Source organism: Chrysochloris asiatica, unplaced genomic scaffold, assembly GCF_000296735.1.
Source record: "Chrysochloris asiatica unplaced genomic scaffold, ChrAsi1.0 scaffold00048, whole genome shotgun sequence".
NCBI classification, from domain to species: domain Eukaryota; kingdom Metazoa; phylum Chordata; class Mammalia; order Afrosoricida; family Chrysochloridae; genus Chrysochloris; species Chrysochloris asiatica.
In genome coordinates this window covers 9,958,966-9,980,423 of record NW_006408566.1, presented here as the reverse complement: position 1 = coordinate 9,980,423, position 21,458 = coordinate 9,958,966, and the positions used below count along the sequence as shown (strand labels likewise).

The following is a 21,458-nucleotide window of genomic DNA, read 5'->3' as shown; positions in this document are numbered from 1 at the left end:
GTGTCTGTTTTACAATAGTAGGCAAGAGAAACCAAGATTCAAAAGACAGCCAAGCATCTTAACATTGTTTCCCCCTTTTTACCCATACAAACCATACCTCAATCCCTGTTTCCCGGAGCCCTGTTGTTCCAAGGTTGTGCATACATCACTATTTACCTCTGTCCCACTTAGCCCATGCAAACCTGCCTAAATGTTCACCCATCCACCTTGTTAATCCATTCCTCTTCCCTTTCTTGTCCTCTAAACAACTTTTGATGTCTCATGTTTTCATTTTCATTCTGTTCAAAATACACGGTATTTTCTAGTTTAATTTTTTCTTTCATCCATGGACAATTTAAAATACAATTATATATGTTGTTGTTAAGTGCCATCAAGTTGATCCTGACCCATAGCAATCCTGTAGAGGGTTTCTAGGGAGCAGCTGGTGAGCTTGAACCACCAACCCTGCAGTTCAAATGACTTTGCAGTCTGACGCATTAACCCACCGCGTCACACCAGAGCTCCACAATTATATATACTTGGGATTTATTTTATATGCTATTTAGCTATTTTAATTTAACTGTAGTCAGCGAACATATTTTGTATGATTGAAACTCTTTTAGCTGTATTGAATATTGTTTCCTGGGCCAGAATATAGACTATATTGGCACATGTTCTATCTGCACTTAAGAATATGTGTTCTGTTGTTGTTGGGTGGTATGTTTTGAAAATGTCAATTAGATGATTTGGGTTGATAGTGCTGTTGGAGCATTCAATATCCTTACTGATTTTATCTCAGTTTATTCTGTTAATAGGAATGAAGCACAATAGGACCTAGCCAAGAGGTTAAGGAAGGTTAAGTTAGCTGTGAACATTTTTTGAATGTTTTGTTTCTGGTTTTTATTGTTTGAAACAGGACAACATTGTGTTCAATTAAAGTTGTGAATAATATTGCTGTTGTTGTTGTTGTTGTTGTTGTTAAGTGCTTTTGAGTTGGTTCTGACTCATAGCTATCCTGTGTAGGGTTTCCTAGGATTGGCTGGGGAGTTTGAACCACAAACTTTGCTTTTCAAACTGATCTTGCAGTTCAGTACCTTAACCCACAGTGCCACACCAGTACTCTGTGACTAATATATATTTGTGTTTTATAACAAAATACAGTGACTTCCTGAAAAAGAGAATAGGGTATTAAAATATCTAACCATAATTATGGATTTGTCTGCTTTTTCTTTTCGCTCAATCAGTTTTTACTTTATGTATTTTGTTATTCAGTGTATCTTCTTAGTGATATGATCCCTTTTAATTATGGAATTATGAAATGTCAGAACAAAGAAATTACCAGGAGTAAAGACGGTCATTTATCTTTATTCCTAATAGTATTCTTTGTTCTGAAATTTACATCAATATAACCATTCAGGCTTTCTTTTGATTCATGTGAACATCAGGAATGTTGTTATTGAAGTGGCTAAAAACGGAGAATATCAGAAAGATGTTTTCTATGCAAAGGCTTTTGACTGTGTGGAACCATAACAAGCGTGGAAAACATTGTGAAGAATAGTTATTCCAGAACACTTGATGGTGCTCATGAAGAAACTGTTATGTAGAATTTTGTTAGAGTAGAACGAGGGGACACTGCATGGTTTGAAATCAGGAAATGTGTGTGCCAGGGTTGTATCCTTTCAACGTATTTATTCAGTCTGTATGCTGAGCAAGTAATCCAAGAAACTGGATTATATGAAGAAGAATGTGGCATCAGGATTGGAGGAAGACTCATTAACAACCTGTGGTATGCAGATGATACAACCTTGCTTGCTGGAAGCCAAGAGGTCTTAAAATACTCAGTGATGAAGATCAAAGACCACAGCCCTCAGTGTGGATTGCACTGTAATGTAAAGAAAACAAAAATCCTCACAACTGGAGCAGTAAGTAACATCGTGATTTTTTGTAGTTGTTTACTAGGAGATCCAGATAACTACATCCCAGCAAACCCACTCAACACGCCACCACACATTAAACCAGAATGATACTTCCTATTTGCATACGCCATCCTCCGCTCCATTCCAAATAAACTCGGAGGAGTCCTAGCCCTCGTATTTTCAATCCTTATTTTAGCCGCATTCCCCCTTTTACATATGTCCCATCAACGTAGCCTAATATTCCGACGCCTTAGTCCTTGTTTATTCTGAATTCTAGTAGCAGACCTTTTTACTCTCACATGAATTGGAGGCCAACCAGTTGAACACCCATTTATCATCATTGGACAATTAGCCTCAATCTTATACTTCACTATTATCCTTGTTCTAATACCAGTCTCAAGCATAATTGAAAACCGACTATTAAAATGAAGAGTCCCAGTAGTATAACTATTACAGTGGTCTTGTAAACCACCAATGGAAAAAACTTTTCCCTAGGACATCAAGGAGAGGGCTACAGCCCCACCATCAACACCCAAAGCTGATATTCTACTTAAACTACTCCTTGTTCACATAAAACGCATAGCGCCTGTGGCGCTATGTAATTCGTGCATATAATGGTACTCCCCATCATATACTATCTATGTATAATCGTGCATACAAAGCATGTCCCCATGCATATAAGCAGGTACATATCATTAATTCTCTATAGACTACCTATGTTTAATCCCCACTCACAGACTTAGACCATGCATATCTTGTAATACATACCATGAAATTAGCTAATGGATATGAGTTGGCTCTGACTCATAGCTACCCTGTATAGGGTTTCCTAGAAGCAGCTGGAAGGTTTGAATTACCCATGTTGTAGTTCACAGTCCAGTGCTGATCCTACAGCGTCATACCTAAAAGGAGAAAATACTGAAATTGTCAAAGATTTCATTTTGCTTGGATCCACAGTCAACACTCATGGTAGCAGAAGACAAGAAATCAGAAGACATTTGCATTATGCAAACCTGCTGCACAAGACCTTTTTAAAGTGTCCAAGAGCAAAACTATCAGTTTGAGGACTGAGTTGTGCCTGACCCAAGCCCTGGTATTTTCAGTCACTTCATATGCATGTGAAAGTTGAACAGTGAATAAGGAAGACCTTTGAAGAAATAGTGCATTTTAGTTATGGTGCTGGAAGATAAAGTACCATAGACTGCCAGAAGAACAAACAAATTACATTGGAAGGAGTACAACCAGAATAGTCCTTAGAAACCAGGGTGTGTCCAGACTTCACGTCTCTCATACCTTTTACATGTTATTCAATGGAACTGTTCCCTGGAAAAGGACATGATGCTTGGTAATGTGGATGGCCAGTGAAGGAGAGGAAGACCCTCAAGGAATTGGCAGCAGCAGTGGACTTTAACAATTGTGAGGCGGTACAGGATAGGGCGGTGTTGTATTCTGTTGTGCATATAGTGTTGCTAGGAGTTGGAAGCGACTGGAGAGCACTTAACAACAACAACGTTAAGATACCTTTATGTATTTGTTGTTATTGTTGTTGTTATATACCAGGGAGTCGTTTCTGACTCATAGCGACCCTGCACAGGGTTTCCGAGGCTGTAAATCTTTACGGGAGCAGAAAGCCTCATCTTTCTCCCATGGAACAGCTGGTAGTTTCGAACTGCTGACCTGTGGTTCACAGCCCGATTCGAAACCACTACGCTACCAGTATTAATTAAAATATCTTATAAGTTTCCAGTGGATTGGCATGTTAGGTTATCTTGGAATTTTCCCCCTCATGTTTATAGTAGTCCTACTGTGTGCTTCATCAATAATCTATGCCTTTAATGTAATATTTAAAGGATATTTGGGCATCTCTCATTTGTGGTTCCCAGAATATTTTGGAAGAGGACGTTTTCATTTATCCTGCATAGATGATAAATTGAGGGCTTTGTCATTTACATTTTTGCATTTTCGTCCTAATTTATGTAATTAGGAGTAGGAGCTCTGGTGCTAATCATAGTGCTAATCTCACGATCAGCAGTTTGAAACTACCAGCTGTTCCGCGGGAGAAAGATGAGGCTTTCTGCTCCTGTAAAGATTTACAGCCTCGGAAACCCTGTACAGGGTCGCTATGAGTTGGAACTGACTCCACGGCACATAACAACAACAATATAAAGAATGGAATTCAATTTCAAAATATAAAAAACAAACAAAAAGGTGTTTTTCTGTGTTACAGAAATGATTATGAGCTCTGCTACTAACTGGAAAATTGGTGATTTGAATTCACCCAGGGAACTCTGGAGGAAAGCCTGGTTATCTACTTGCAAAGGGTCGTAGCTATTGACAACCATAAGGAACTCAGTTCTACTCTGATACACACAGGGCTATCCTGAGTTGGAACTGACTCATTGGAAACTGGTGTGGTTTTTGGTTCCCTAATAAGGGACTCTTTCTAATGATGTAATCTTCCCCATCAGCCTTATGGAAATTGGATTCATTCTGAAAAAAATAGCCTTTCTAGGAGTCAGTTTTCCAAAGATATAATAGACTCCCTAGGCAAATAATAAGTTTCTTGAAATCAAAATTTTAAAGCATGGCTGAACTTGTAAGGAACATAATATATTTCAATTTTTTTATATCCTGATGTGTTTTTGGAAGTACTTTATTAAGTCCTATATTTCTGTGATTCTAGTTAATTGTTGCACATTCCTGCTGTTGTTATGTGCCATTGAGTTGAGTCCAACTTGTATAGGGTTTGTAAGGTGGTAAATCTTTGTGGGAGTAGAAAGCTTCATCTTTCTTCTGTGGAATAACTGGTGGGCTGAAACAGTGCCTCAAGCCACCACACTCTCCATAGCTCTTTCTAGCGACTTTATAATAAATAGATAAAATGGCTCGATAAATTTCCTATCTCATGGTGTTTCCTTTTTTATGTTATAACAGTAGTATTCTCTGTCCTGAAAATTTTTTTTTTTAATAAAATGTACTCTGATTTTTGGACTCTTTGACTTCCCAACTGTATTTTATGTTGTTGTTCCTTTTACTGTGTTTTATATTATCTAAGACGGAGTATCTTTTCAGCTGGACTGTAAACTTCTCAAGGATCGATTGTATTTTGTTTCTTCCTTTATTCTCCACCAAAATTGCCTACACACATGGGTTTGATCAGTATAATACTTGTTAAAAGATGGGCTCAGTTTGTTGCTCTCAGCCCTAGCCAAGAGGAAGCCTTGGTTTGGCATTTGACCATTATCTTTGAAGGTATTGGCATTCCTTCAATAACACAAATTCCAGGGTTGAATTATAAGAAAAGGAGCCTGTAGTTTTTGACCAATGATAAAGTCAGTATGTCATTGACCTTCCCGTGAACTTGTTAAAAGTTTAGTGAAAATAGTCATTGACCCTTTTTGGAGCTTGTTTTAGGTTTTTTGTTTTTTTTTTTAATTCCATATATATCATAAAGTTAAATTTTTACTTTTATTTTCTTAAAGCAGTTCTTGGAACACCTCACAGCTTGCCACATCTGATGAATCCATCCATCTCCCCCGCATTTTTACATTTGAATAGAGCACACCAGGTACATGAATAGCATCTAGTACTGAAGCATCAAAACTTTGGAGTGAATATTTTGTTTGTTCTTACCAGTAAAGTTTTCAGGAAGTTAAATGAGTATTTCTTTAAGAAAAATAATAAAACCTTAGTAAAAAGTAAAGCTCTATAAAAAATGATCAGAACATTAGATCAGAGATGTCACCATTGTAACTGCATTATTAAGGTATCATAATTGTATGTATAGACATTAGATTGATTGCTATTTATAGAGTATTCATAGAGGACGATGTATACATTATGGCATATTTACAGTGTATGTTTTCCTAGAAATAAATTATTAGATGAAAACAAGGCTTCTTTATGTGGTCTTAACTTTAAAAAATATTTACAGAAAGAAAAAAATAAGCAATAATATTTCATTCTAAAGATTTAGTCAATGTTATGCAAAATAATCTATTTAGGAGAGTAATGAATGTTTTTCTTATATTTATCAGATAAGCATTTAAAAACTATGTTTGTATATACAAATAACCACTATATTGATGATAGACTTGACTCATTCATTTTAGGATCTGTTTATGGCTGTATCTTTGTAGAAATCCTAAGAACAAATCAAAATTCAAATGTAATAAGTTTTTAATTTAAGTTGCATGAATGAATGTCTGATCCTGAACATAGCTTTGTAAGGAAAATGTTTATCTTTTATTCATTTAAAAAATATTCTGAATATCTTACATAGGACCTGTGATGCATTATATGGTTTTTTATTCACTCATTTAGTTCACATATTTTATTTTGAACTTAAAATATACTAAGATATTACTAGATATTAAAGCTAACGAACATCAAGGAAAAAACATTCATAGTCCCTATTCTTAAGAAATTCAACCAGTAAAGGAAATAATCATTAAACAATTAATTACAGTAAGTTGTGAAGCGTACTAGGAGAAGAGGAGATCACAGTACTGAGTATGTTCCTATTGTTTTAGGATTGAAAACTAAAATGCTTTTGCCTTGATGACCCTGTACAATCTGGCTTTCCCTACCTCTTAAGCAAATTGCTCATCACTGTTCCTCAGTACTTGTTGGTCCTCGAATTGGGACCTTGTTCCCACCTCCACAGGTCTTTGCTCCTGCTGTTTCTTCTACCTAGAATGCTTCCTGCCCCAACACCCAGTAATTCTCCCAATCTTCTCATTTTTTCTTGTGCACCTTCACATTTCAGTTCAAGAGTGAGTTCCATAAGAAAACCTTCCTTAACTTTCCCATCTAAACTAACTCCTCTCACTATGTGTTTTCATAGTTCCTTATATGCTTCCTTTGAATCTTCATCACCATTTGTACTTATTTATGTTTTTGATTAATGAATGCCTCCCATCACCAGGAGATTACAAAATCTATGAAAACAGAACATATTGCTGTATTTCTAATGGCCCAGTTCAATGCGTAGCACACAGAAAATGCTCAACAAATATTTGTTGAGTAATCAGGTGAATAAATAAATGAAGATAGTGTCTCTGAAGCCGAAAGGGTGAGAGAAAGAGGAAAGAAGACAGAAAAGAATGGGTATGGAATTAGCCTCCAGACTACATAGTCATATATTAGAGGGATTAATTAGCATTGCCTGAAGTTAGACAGTAGGATAATAAAAACAAAACAAAACTGTTGCTTTTGCTCAGATCACTGTAGAAATGAAGTTTAAAATGAATTGGGTTATTCAACAAGTAATTTTCTCATAATGAAGCTAACTCAGTGTTTTATCATTTTTACAGAGCTCAGTCATGGGTAATACTTCTAATTTATTCCTTCAGAATCTTTCTCATGTACCATTGGCACAACAGCAATTAATGAAGTTTGAAAATATCCAAACTAATAATGTAAGTATAGTCGTATTTTGAAACTCAATTCCTTCTTAAGATCAGGCTGTTGAATAGATTAGTTGTGAGTATATACCCATTTTATGATGTTATATCTTATTGCCATGTGGTTGGAAATCTTTTTTTGTTTTTCCTTCTTTTGCAGAAACCTGGCTTACTTGGAGAACCCCCAGCTATGGTACTTCAAACTGCACTAGGACTAGGGTCAGCCCTTCCATTGAAAACAGAGTTGGGACCCCATGGAGATGCACAGAAAAGTAAATGAGTATTTCCTGATCAATCAGATTTGAGGTTTGAACTTTCATTTACAGAAAGGTCAAATTTGAGTTTTATTCAGTCATTTAAAACTTCAGAAAGCTTCTTGACTTTTCCTTCTTTATTTATTTTATTGAGGTAAGATACAGGCTTTTTCTATTTTTAGTATTAGGAAACTGTTGATAATTTACTGATTTGTTGTTGTTGTTAAGTGTCATTGAGTTGGTTCCGACCCATAGTGACCCTATATAGGGTTTCCAAGGCACGACTAAGTGAGCTTGAACCGCCAACCTTGCAGTTCAAAGTTATTGATGGACCTGCTTTGATGCCGTGGTCAGAGTTTCCCTGTTGGATGTGTGTTAATATTTTATGTAATATTTTATGAAGGCCCACAGCAGTATGAGGTGAGGAAACAGATCTTTGACACTGACATGCTGCCTGCTGGGCTGACAGGACAGTTCATATATAATCCATTTAGTGTTTGCCGGCATAGGGAACCCTCAGCTTTTATAAAAGGAACAACTTGTATTTGTAAAATTTCAGCTTGATTTGTGTGTATGATCTCTAAATTAGTAGAAGAAAACAATATATGTATGACATGCTTCTGAAAAACTTGACAGAATTAAACATAAATAGAACCAATTTAACAGCACTTAACAATAATATATATGGATTTTTAGAAAAACAGGAGTATGGTTGTTATTAAGTGCCGTAGAGTCAGTTCTGACCCATAGGGACCCTATATAGGGTTTCCGAGGAGCGACTGGTGAGCTTGAACCACCGACCTTGTAGTTCACACGGCTTTGCAGTCTGGCGCATTAACCCATAGCACCACACCAGGAGTATGGTGGTGGTGGTTGTTATATGCCATGGAGTCAGTTCCGACTTATAGCGACCCTGTCTGTATGGGGTTTTTGAGGCTGTAAATTTTTACGGGAGCAGAAAGCCTCATCTTTCTCCCGCGGAGCCGCTGGTAGTTTCAAACTGCTGACCTTGAGATTAGCAGCCCAATTCGTAACCACTACGCTACCCAGAGCTCCTTTACCAGCACTCCAGGAGTATGGTGGGATACCAAAATTTCTTACTTGAATGTGATTTTGAAAGGTGATTTTGAAAGGCACTTTTGGTTAGAAGCACACCTACAATTTGCTTAGAAGTGAACATACTGAGAGAAAACAGAGTGAGTACCTACCAGGAATTTTAAAAATAATTAAATAACGGTATCTTATGTAGGTAGCTTCTGTGGCAAGAGTGGTGAGGTTAGCCCAGGATTGGGCAGTGTTTCATTCTGCTGTGCATAAGGTCTCTATGGGTCAGTACTGACTCGATGGCACCTAACAACAACAACAATGTAGCTTCTTATACGTGAAACTAACATATAGCAAGCCTCAGTCAATTCTGTTAGAATCAAAAAATGGACAGTAGTTAAACCATTATGTAAACAAGCCTGTATACAATAAGAGTTTTATGGCATGATGATCCTTCTTTCTAAAAATTCCATTTGTAGCAACTAGAAGCCTATGTAAATAGTTATTTGTGTCAGATTAAATGAGCCCTTTGCTTTAGTATGTGCCTCTTTAAGAACACTGTGATCATTTACATATAATTAAGTGATGAGTAATTTGTATCATCAAGGAATTTATTGAAAGAACTCTTTATATTGTTGTTGTTGTTAAGTGCCATCAAGTTAAGTGCCATCGAGTCAATACTGACTCATGGCGACATTGTATAGAGTTTCCAAGGAGCAGCTGGTGAGCTTGAACTGTGGACCTTGCAGTTCAAATCGACCTTGTGCATTAGCCCACAGCACCACACCAGGAGTCCAACTATATAGCCTTGAACTACCTGAAATTAACTTGCAATTTATCAGGAGTGTTAATATTTTGAATGAAGCATAGTGTACATATCATTCTTATTTGTAGGCTTAGTGTTTGTCAGACTTAGTATTAAAATGAATCTAGTTTGGTTTCTGTATCTTATCTTTAAATTGGCAACCTCGGACAGGCCCCTTTGCTCCCCTCCCACCCATTCCTTCCCTCACCTGACCTTGTGTCATCCTGCCATCAGCCCATGTCCTCCATGACCAGACTGATATGCACATGAATCAGAGAAGGCATCCTGCAGTTGGTCAACCACTGTCCCTCAGGGCCCAGTCATCACTGGGGTCTCCAGTTATTATTTGGGGTGGCCTGCAGAGGACACTCGGGTCCAGCTGTGGTCCTGTGTTAGGTCTGGACCATAAGACATGTTGTTGTTGTTGTTAAGTGCCGTGGAGTCGGTTCCGACTCATAGCGACCAAGTACAGGATTTCCGAGGCTGTAAATCTTTACGGGAGCAGAAAGCTTCATCTTTCTCCCACAGAACAGCTGGTAGTTTCGAACTGCTGACCTTGCAGCTTGCAGCCCAATTCGTAACCACTATGCTACCAGAGAATTTTTCCAGAATTGTCGTAAACGAAAAAATGTCAGAAAGGAGGTAGTCAACAATGAGGAGTAGTTGCTTTTCTCAATTAAGGTTACATGCTTTCTCTGGACTGCTAATCACAAGGGTAGCAGTTCAAACCCACCAGCTGCTCCTCAGAAACCCTATACAAGCTCACTATGAGTCAGAACCGACTTGAGCCACTTACACAATTTTTTTCTCTTTTTACTAACACTTTAGGAGTCCTGATGTGACGCTGCCAGTTAATGTGCTAGACTGCAAGGTCGGCAGTCCAAGCTCTTCACCCATCCCTTGGAAACTCTGTTAGACAGGGTTGCTAATGAGTCAGAATTGACTCAATAGCACTTAACACTTCTGGCACTTTGGTGTGGAACCAAATTTAATCAGATATCTTCATTGTTAGACTTTAACTTGATTTTCAATTTAAACATTATATCAGAGATTTTTAGTTATAAATTTACTTAGTTATTTTGGAGATATTTTCACATAATATATTGTAAATGCATTTATCCTTTTTTTTCCCTGTTATACTGCCCTGAATTGCTATGAGGCAGGGTACTATAACAATAAGATTTTTTATTATTCTAACTGATAGTTTAGAATAACTATCCAATCTTAATCCTTTAAATTCATCCTCTGAAAGATAAACACTCGGCTGCTAACTGAAAGGTCAGTGATTCAAACCTACCAGTCATTCCTTGGACACCCCATACGTAGGGTCACTTAAATTGACTCAAAGTCACTTAATAGCACAATTTATAAAATGGCATTATAATGAAATATATTACTAAAAGAGAGGAGAACTGAAGTAATTATCTTTAAATGTTTGGATTAAAAATAATTTTAAATATTTGTTAAGTAGTTTTCAAAACTAGCTCTTTTCATTTAACTCTAGCCTATAGGTTTTAAAGGAGTCCTGGTATGGAGCTGTGGATTAATGCACCAGACTGCAAAGCCATTTGAACTGCAAGTTTGGGAGTTCAAACTCACCAGCTGCTCTTTGGAAACCCTATACAGGGTCACTATGGGTTGGTTCTGACTCAATGGCACTTAACAACAATAGATTTTAAAAAGCGGAATGATTCAGAATTTTCCAATTAGAAAATTTCTTCCAGAATTTCTTAGTGTACCCAGCTTTAAAATAATCATTCATCTTCTAAATGTGTTGCTTATCTATTCAGAAATATTGTTTAATGAGTTTGAAAAACCAGGTGGGAACCATGTCTGACTACCCTTGGCTTCACAATGGGAGAAAAGAGAATCAAACTCAAAAGCAGCCCAAGGCCAATTCCTATGAAGCTGAGGTCAAACATGCTTCCACCCTACAACCTTCTTTGCTCTGTTCTGACATCAACCATTCTTCCCACAGCACTCTTGGCTTCAATAATTCATTGCAATGGCCAAACAGAATTTATAACAATACTCACGATTATGGGGTTTATTAAGGAAGTGAACAGGGTACAATTCAAGACCAAAACCAACTCAGGATGCAGGAATTCTCCAGTCAGGGACACCTCTTGTCTGCCATACTACAGGCATGCCTCACTCTTGTCTTCACCCTCTCAGCCATGTGGCCCCTTGGTCCCTGCCCTGTTAAAGCAAATGTTACAAAGTTCTTTTAGCCAGTCTGTGAGTGGCCAAAGGGCACATTCCCCTGTCCGTAGGCACTTAGCTTTACTTAGTCCATGGGCCTACAGCTGCTCAGTCTCTCCATGCCACCGACTCTGCCGTCACCTCTGCATCACCTCTGTTGTCGCCATTTTTCTAGGTAGGGATCTCACACTCTACTCATGCTCTTCCTTATTCATGGTCCTAGGCTCTTCTGTTTCTGAGATGTAAAACCTAGTTGAAGGGCAAAACTAACCAATCCCCAACTTAGAATCCTGTACACCTTATTTGCATAGTCCCACCCAGTCACTTGGTGGTATTTAAGAAGATATTGAATAGAAAAGCCATCTCAAGTAAATTCAAGGTACCAAACTAGTGGTTTGCTGTTGTTTAAAACTGATTCTCTAGGTTTACTTTGTTTTTTTTTAAAAAAAGTTTTTGTTTTGCAGCATTTATGTATGTCTGAGTATATAAATATTCTAACCTTAGATGATTTCAAGCTATCAATAGGATTATACTGAACTGAAGAGATAGAAGGAGATATGCACAAATGGCTCTCAAGAGCTTCCCAACCAAATCTACAGTTGTTTTGTTATACCCATGAAGTAGGCATATTACAGTAATTGTTGTTGTTGTTGTTGTTAATTACTGTTGAGTCAGTTCCAACTCATAGTGATCCTGTATAGGGTTTCTGAGGAGTGGCTGGTTTCTGAGGAGTGAGTTTGAACCGCTGACCTTGCAGTTCAAGCTGATATTATGGTCAAGTGTGTATTGCATTGGATATACAAAATAAAAACAAATGTAATTGGAATTTGAATGCCAGAAATAGACAAACTTTGATCTCAACTTCTAAAATATACAATTTAAGCTTGCAAAATTAAAATATATATTATTAGATTACCCTGGAAGTAATTGAAAATAAGAAAAGCATCATTACAAGGGGAGTTCCGAGAGTTTGTGGGAAAATTCCATTATCTTTTAATTCCAGGCTTTGAAGCCACAGTGTACTTCTAGAAGCTCTGTGTTTGCACAAAGGAACCTCCTAATTTACAATGATTTAAGCTTACCTTTTGACTATAACTGTTCTCTAATAGATACAAAGTAGGTTTTATGGTATTTAATCATAGCTTAACAAAATCAAGAGAACTATTGTGAATAAGTCAAACCGTTTTCCATTTGTGTGGTTCACTGAAGCATCTAATGTGATTCCAGGTCAAACAGCTGGAATGGGCATATTACCATTCTTTCCGAATCAGCTCCTTGTTGGACAAGCTGGACCAGGGCACAGTAATACTCAGGAGAAACCGCCAGTCACAGTGGGAATGGCAGAAGGAACTTTCTCAGGGTCGCAAGCTTATCTTCAGAGCTTTCCAAATCTTACAACTGGAAACTTGCTGACAGGACATCATAAGCAGCAGCAAACTCAACCAAAAGGCACTGAAGTAAGTTCAGGGGTTAGAAAACAGTGTGTTTCTTAGATATTTTTATATTTCAAAAGCTCTTATAACCTACTTAAGTTTTATAAATATGATTACAAACTAGAGAACTGCTATGCCAAATAAGTGATGACTTTTTATAGTTTATATTTACTTCTCAAAGTAGAAGGTTGCATTCCTTTAAAAAAAAAAAAGGAAAAAAAGAAACAGCCCTGTATTATTATAAACAAGTTAAAAAGGAAATTGATCCTTGTATAACTTACCTTGTTATTAGTGCTTTTGCGTCTGCTTCAGGTCATAGTGACCCTCTCTACTGGGTTTCCAAGGAGCAACTGGTAGATTTGAACCACCGACCTTGTGGTTCAAATTGGCCTTGAGGTCAAGTGCTTATCCCACAGCACCACACCAGGATTCCATTGATAAATTATGCCAGCTGAATTTTAGTACTCTGCTTAGTAACTTGTCAGTTTACCTATATATAACATAATTGCCTAAAATGATGGTTTTAAGTCTGTTACTTAGTCTGTTACAAGTAAACTAATTTGAATGTGGTTTCTTTACTATATATATTTGCTTCTCTGTAAAGCTTTAAGATGTGCATGATTTTCGAAAATATTTCAAAAGTATTTTAAAGTTGGTTTAGTCATAAAATAGTTTAACTTGAAAATTGTAGTAGTTGGAAAAGATTAGGAGTATCATTAATACTTACCCAGTTATAGAGTGATATTTATAAAGCTTTCTCATAAGTAAGTAAAGCCGTTCTTTATAATGCATTCATTTTACTCTATTTTAATGTACATTCTGTACCTAATTAATATAGTATTTTAATATTTAAAGACAAAAACAATTTTGTTTTACCTGAAAAACATCAACGTAGTTTATTAAGCTGGTCTATTTTAAAAATATCGATCCCTGTTAATTCTAGATGTTTTTAATGAGTACTTCACTTAGTTTATATTTTATCATTAGTAGATAGAATAAAATATTTTTAATGTTTGTTGTTCCCTAAAACATCCTTTGGGTTGTAAAAGGTATAAACTTAGGTATGAGCAGCATGTGGAGAAGAAATTTAAGTAGCTGTACTATTCAAATGCCAAAATACTATTGAATTCTTAAGATTTTGGTGTTAGGTAGGCATAGTCTGTTGTGACTCTGTAGGATAAGCACTGGGCTGCTGACCACAAGGTTGGCAGTTCAAACCCATCAGCCATAGATGGAGGTTTGGATATGCTCGACAATCATCCATTGAGAAAGCAGTTAGAGAGTGAATATAAAAAAAATGTATCATGCCTATCAGTTGCTTAGTAAATGAGTAAACCACCAACCACCATCTACAAGTCCTACTGGGGTGACTTACAGACTGCTATGAAACTAAGGAGCTCTGGTAATGGAGTGGTTACGAATCAGGCTGCTAACCTCAAGGTCAGCAGCTTGAAACTACCAGCTGATCTGCGGGAGAAAGATGACGTGTTCTGTTCCCATAAAGATTTACAGCCTCAGAAACCCTATCAGGGTTGCTAAGGGTCGGAACATCGGAACGGACTCCACAGCACAGAACCGCCACCACAACCATGAAGCTGTGTTGTTATAGTTATTAAATGGTGTCAAGTCAGTTCCAACTCATAGCTACCCTATATAGGGTTTCCAAGAGCGACTGGTGGATTGGAACCACCGACCTTGTGGTTTGCAACCCAGCACTTATTCTACAGTGCCACACTAGGGCTCCATGAAGCTGTACTACCAGTATTTCAAATATCAATCAGCAGGTTTCAGTAGAACTTTCAAGTGAGGACAAACTAGGAAGAAAAGTCTGGTCATCTAATGAAGAAAAATAGCTAATGAAAACCGTATAGATCTGTGAAGAACAGAAGATACTTGAAAGAAAGACTGACAGGAAAAATACAAAACAATGGCAGTCCGACTAAAATTACTACAAAAAAAAGCAAGTTGCTTGCCCAGGAGACATCAAGGCAAGTGGTCGGGTCCCCTCAGGCAAACCCACTTCTAAGACTAAGACTCAATGAGAATACATGAGCAGACATGCGCTCTGATTGGTGACCATATTTGTCACCGATAAGGGAAAGTGAGGGAAAAACATCAATGAAGCTGCAAGCTAAGCCCTACAATGTTCAACCTGGAGACCTGGTTGGCCAGCAGTGTGGCAAGACCTGGGGACTCTTGGGCCCAGAGTCAGTGACATAGCTACAGAGGACCAGAGTGGAGAGTGAAGCATCCAGCTGATAAGAGAAGGCATATGCATAAGAACACCCACACTTGCAGATAATACCCACTTGACATGGCTTCAATGACTGGATGGATGATCAGAGCTCAACTAGAAGAAGAAGAGGAAAAAAGATACAACTTGATGAACTTGACTACACCTGTGGATGTAGTAGCTCAAAAGAGGGAACAAATCTTTACAGCAAGGATCATTCCCACCCTCTCCATACACAGAGTAGACAGGGATGGGCAACTTGAACATTGGCTACTCAAAATGGGGAGACTACAAAGGCAAGAAGTGACTGGCTTACAAGTTTTCAAGAAGGAGCCTAGATCAATGGAAAAAAAGAAAACACCAAAAAACCCTGCTCTAGATCCCAATCAAATGTTGTCCAGTCTGTAGTGCTAGATGAGCTACTGGGTTGGAAGGCACTCGGATGCACAGTGGACTCGAGCATGTCAACAGAATCACGAAGGTGACTGAGGGGCATGCAGTATTTCATTCAGCTGCAAATAGAGTTGCCATGAGGCAGAGCTGACTTTTTGGCAGCTATTAACAACAACAAACAAGCTAAACACAATATATGAATACACTCTGTATTTAATTGCTTACTAGAACCTTGATTTGAGGGGGTTCCAGTAATAGGCAAATAAGAGACTATCTGGAGGAGGACAGACAAAATGGGGCAGAATCTGGAAAATAAGTTCTGTAAAGAACCAAGAACTGAATACATGGAAATGGAAAATGGATGACGATCTGTTTACTAAACACAGTTGTTAAATGCCGTTGAATCAATTCCAACCCATAGCGACCTTGTATAGGGTTTCAAAGGAGCAGCTGGTGAGCTTGAACCACTGACCTTACAGTTCAAATGACTTTGCAGTCTGACGTGTTAGCCCACAGTGCCACACCAGGACTCCAAACATTCAGAGTAGTCATGTGGTATTTTGTGTTTCTTCAGTAGATAGATAAGTATGTTGTTACTAAGTTAGTGTTGTCACTAAGTTAGTGTTGTCAAGTTGGTTCCTACTCACAGTGATCCTATACAGGGTTCCTGAAAATAGGCTGATAGGCTTGAGCCACCAACCTTGTGGTTAGCAGTCCAGTGCTTATCTTACAGCACCACACTAGAACTCCTCATAAAAATATAGTGATGTCATTTATTTTAAAGAAATGGAATTTCCAAAAGAGCAGCTACTTTTGAAGTTGACCCCAGTGCATGGCAGCCCATGTGTGTAAGTGTAGAACTGAGCACCATAGGATTTTCAGTGGCTGATTTTTTTTAAGTAGATTGCCAGACCTTTTTTCTGAGGAACCTCTGAGTTGTCTTGAACTAACGACCTTTTGGTAAGCAGCTGAATACATTAGCTGTTTGTACCGCCCAGGAGTTGGAGTATATGAAGTCCATGTATTTCATTAGGTATCATTTCTAGTAGCAGAGATAAATAAGCTTTTGCTTTTGTCATCTCGTTGTAGCTATACAGTCAAAAATAAAATCTGAGTAAGAAATATTGATACATTCATTACTCCTGGAAAAGAGTTAAGGATTTGGTCTTTGCTGAGAAGATTAATTCCCTCCTGGTTCAAGTGACAAAACTGGGCAATATGGCTTTTAATTACAAAGTTCTGTGGTTCTGAAAGAAGGAATGCTGGGGGTACTGCAGTTAAGTCAAGAAGGAATGCTCAGTGGCCAACTGAAATGCTACAGGTTCAAACTTACCAGCTCCTCTGGGGGAGAAAGATGTGGCAGTTTGCTTCCGTAAAGACTTACAGCTTTGGGAACTCCATGGGACAGTTCTACTCTGTCCTTTAGGCTCAGTATAAGTTGGAATTGACTAGACAGCAACAGGTTTTAGAAAAATAGTTTAAAAAATATATTCGTAAGTTAAGTCAACATCCAGAAATATGTCATTAATTTATATTATGCAAATTTTCCTCACACAAGACTGGATTTATTGAAGAATAACACTTTTATTTTCTTGTACCTCTTATTATGCACTCTCTTTATGCACTCTTTTTTGTTTTTGATAAACAGGCTCCCTCTAAAAATCAGACTTCACTCTTAGGAGAACCGCCAAAAGAAATTCGGCTCAGTAAAAATCCATACTTGAACCTGGCGAGTGTACTGCCCAGTGTGTGCTTGTCGTGTAAGTAAGGGTTCTGCATTCATATTTGGGAGTTTCACTTTACCTCCAAATTAATGGAAGCAAATGATGCCGATTGATCAAATTTAGCTAGAAAATTATGGCCTGCATTTTCTAAATCAATGGAATACTTAAAATACAGACTATTTTATTGGATGAAAACATATTTCATTAAGAATATAATCAATTTATTGAATTATTATAGACAGGATTAAAAGTTGTTGGGGCAAAGTAAGTGTTTGGCAATTCATATGTTGTTTTTTCTAAGTGCTGTCAAGTTGGTTCTGGCTTATAGCAACCCTATAGAGAGCGTCTGATGCTATAAATCTTTATGATAGCAGAAAACCTCATCTTTCTCTCAAGGAACAGCTGCTGGGCTTGAACCACCACTTATCCTACAGAGCCATGTTATTAAGTGCCTTCGAGTTGGTTCCAACCCATTGCACCCCTGTATAGAGTTTCTGAGGAGTAGCTGGTGAGCTTGAACCACCAACCTTGAGGTTCAAATAGACTTTGCAGTCCAGTGCATTAACCCACAGAGCCACACCAGGAGCCATAGCGCTCCACAATTCATATATAATTCATACAGACTTGTATTTCCAAACCAGAGGTTAAACCTCTAAGTAATCTAATAGATGCAGAGTATTTATTTCTTAGAGACTTAGTAGACAAATCCCAGAGAAAAAGCAAAAATATTCCAGGAAAAAAAAAAGAACTATTCGTGAGCTTTACTAAAAGTGGAATTTTTCTTTAATTTTGGGAAGAGACCCCCTGAGACCTTCAATCAGCGTATATTAACTTTAATTGAAATATACTCTCTAGAGACGCTCACCCATGTAGTATGCTCAAGGCACAGGGATAGTCACTGCAGCACTGGTTGCCATAAAGAGAAACTGGAGAGTGCCTTAATAATGTTCATCAGTGAGCAAATGGGTAAATAGGTAATAAATCAATAGGGCATCATCACCTGCAATCCTATGCAACAGGGAAATTGATGGGCATCTACATTCATTCATACATGTGATCTCCAAAGCAGATTGCTAAGTGTTTTTCCATTCAAAGTATGCATCCTTTAAAGCTCTAAATCTTTACATGTTCATATTGTTGTTAAGTGCCAATGAGTTGGTTCCAACTCATACAACCCTGTATAGGGGGCTTCTGAAGAGCAGCTGGTGGGCTTAAATTGCTGATCTTCCAGTGTCAGACCATGTTCAAATACAAGTGTGTAAATTCATAAAATAAATCTGGAAAAATGAACTCCAAACTGTGAAGAAGAATAGAATTGATTGAAAATGAAGTGTGAATTTCATTTCATTCTCTTTAAGTAAATATCCTCTTACACCTAAACATTAATTTGTAATTTTCATAAAAGGCAAGCAAACGTCTAAAACAATGTTTCTAACGTCAGTCATACTTGCTGTATATAATCTAAGAATTGACAGTATTGCATCAACAAGAATGGTTAATTTACATTTTGTATGCCTTGTTTAAAGGCACTCTAGTGGTGTGTAGTAGGTTATCTGTTGGATGGCTAACCACAAGATCAGTAATTCGAAAAAGATGAGGCTTAAAAGATGAGACTTTCTGCTCCCTGAAAGATTTTCAGTCTCAGGAGTCCCATCCAGGGTCTCTGTGAATCGTAAGAGACTCAACAGCATACCACCACCATCATAGGGCAATTTTCCATTTCATTTGTTTCAAATGAGTGAAGTAATAACAACTAGGCTATTTTAACCCGAGGATAATAAATATAGATACTATATATTGGCAAACTAGAATTTGTGTTCCTAGGAGTCCTGGTGTGGTGCTGTGGGCTAATGCATCAGACTGCAAAGTCGTTTGAACTGCAAGGTCAGTGGTTCAAGCTCACCAGCTTCTCCTTGGAAGTCCTATACAGGGTCGCTATGGATCGGAATCGACTTGATGGCACTTAATAACAACAAATATAGATAGTATATATTGGCAAACTAGAATTTGTGTTCTAAAAGTGCCATTGAGTCAGTTCTGACTCACAGCAACCCTGTATGACCTTGTGGTTAGCAATAAAGTATTTATCCTATATAGCACCACACCTGGATTCCTAATTTTTATTGAAACAGCCTAAATAAACATTTGTTTTATCTTTAGCCTCTGCAAGTAAAACCACTCTGCAGAAGACAGGAATTGCAAGCAACATTCTGGATGCAATCTCTCAGGGAAGTGAACCACAACGTGCATTGGAAACGTGCATTGTTTATTCTCAGCCTTTTGGTGACTATACACAGGTAACTAATTCTTAGGTTGTGATGATGTATATAGATACCAAGTTCACTGAATATAAAGTTGTAGTTCCTATAATACTATTATAAAAATCAAAATGTAAAATTTCACTGATCTGCACAATATTTCTGTTCACCATGTGACACTCTGGGACACGTTCAAAAGATTGTTTAGTAGCAATGTACACTAGACATTTACCTCAGTAGCAATGTACACTAGACATTTACCTCTTCTTTTTTCACACCAGCATTTGGCAAACTAGAGTTCACAGATCAAATCTAGCAACCCCATTTTTGTAAAATGAGTTTTATTGGAACGTATCCACATGTATTGATTTCACAATAAGACAGCAGATAAGAGTGCCATATTTGTTAAGTGCTGTCGAGTGCCATATTTGTTAAGTGCTGTCGAGTCGATTTCGACCCATAGCAACCCTGTTTAGGGTTTCCAAGGAGTAGCTGGTGACCTTGCAGTTCATAGCTGGTGATCTTGCAGTTCAAACGGCTCTGCAGTCTGGTGCATTAACCCATAGCGCCACACCAGAACTCCATTTTCACCTATAGGAAGTGTTTTTTGCATAAAAATACAGTAGGTGCGTCATGGCCCACAAGACTAATCTATTACTAAGTACCTCAATGGCACTTAGCAGGACATTAGCTAATCTGGCAAAGTCTTTTGTATACTTGTGGGCAAGATGGAGACATATTGATTGGAAGATGGTTTAGTTAGGTGATGACATATTTAAAGGATAATCTTGAATTAATAGTGATTGAAATTGTATTCGCTTATATTGTTACTTGTCTCCATCTTTGCTCACCTCTCATATATACTAGTGTAGATCTATTTGACTGAGGAACCCAAGAAAATGGTTTACAGGTGCTTATAGATGTAGAAAGAATCTAAGCATAATTATAGGCCCTACTTTGCTTGCTTTCAGACCAATCTATCAATCAATAACTTAAAATGTATTATATTCAAAAGATGTCCTGTGTCTTGTCATTACTTAAATGTCTGTTTTGCTTTGCCTCTTTCTTCTTCAGCTTATTCTTTGTTGTTGTTAAGTGCAGTTGAGTTGGTTCCGACTCATAGTGACCCTGTATAGGGTTTTCAAGGAGTGGCTGGTGAACTTGAACCGCTGACCTCGCAGTTCAAACCTGCCTTGCAGTCCAGCACATTGACCTGCGGCACACTTTATGACTATTTAATCATGAGAGCCTTTCAATGAATTTCTTCTCAGAACAGAGCAACAGCTTCTTCCCAGCTTTGGGCTGCCTTCTGGAGCCATGCCTCCGCTCTGATTTCCTGGAAGCAGCTTTGTGTCTGCCTCACCAATGCGAGTGTACTTTTATGATAGATAATAGAAACACAGGTCAAGTAGACACTGTAAATACAGTACAGCCAGATTACTAGCAAATTACATGGTAAAGTCGCTTATCATATACTGTGGGCATAGATAATAGAAACGCAGGTCAAATAGACATTGTAAATATGTGGGTTAAGGTGCTAGACTGCACAGTTGGTTTGAATCAACTATGATATGGTTTGAACCGCAAGGTTGGCAGTTCAAGCTCACCAACCTATCCTTGGAAACCCTGTTACAGGGTTGCTATGATTCAGAACTGACTCAACGACACTTAGCAAGACATTAGCTAAATATCTGGCAAAGTCTCTTGTATACTTCTAGGCAAGATGGAGACATATTGATTGGAAGATGGTATAGTTAGGTGATGACATATTTAAAGGATAATCTTGAACTAGAAATGTATTCACTTATATAT

The 21,458-nt window shown here is 37.8% G+C and overlaps 1 protein-coding gene across 1 annotated transcript in view; it reads left to right on the top strand.

The window, feature by feature from the left end:
* RAVER2 (ribonucleoprotein, PTB-binding 2) overlaps positions 1 to 21,458 on the top strand; it is a 137,197-nt gene that overhangs the window by 70,114 nt on the left and 45,625 nt on the right. The window contains exons 6-11 of the mRNA XM_006862459.1: positions 5,378 to 5,463; positions 7,250 to 7,315; positions 7,461 to 7,572; positions 12,815 to 13,074; positions 17,313 to 17,424; positions 19,549 to 19,685. Of these exons, the coding sequence (XP_006862521.1) occupies positions 5,378 to 5,463; positions 7,250 to 7,315; positions 7,461 to 7,572; positions 12,815 to 13,074; positions 17,313 to 17,424; positions 19,549 to 19,685 (773 nt within the window). The remainder of the gene's footprint in view (positions 1 to 5,377; positions 5,464 to 7,249; positions 7,316 to 7,460; positions 7,573 to 12,814; positions 13,075 to 17,312; positions 17,425 to 19,548; positions 19,686 to 21,458) is intronic.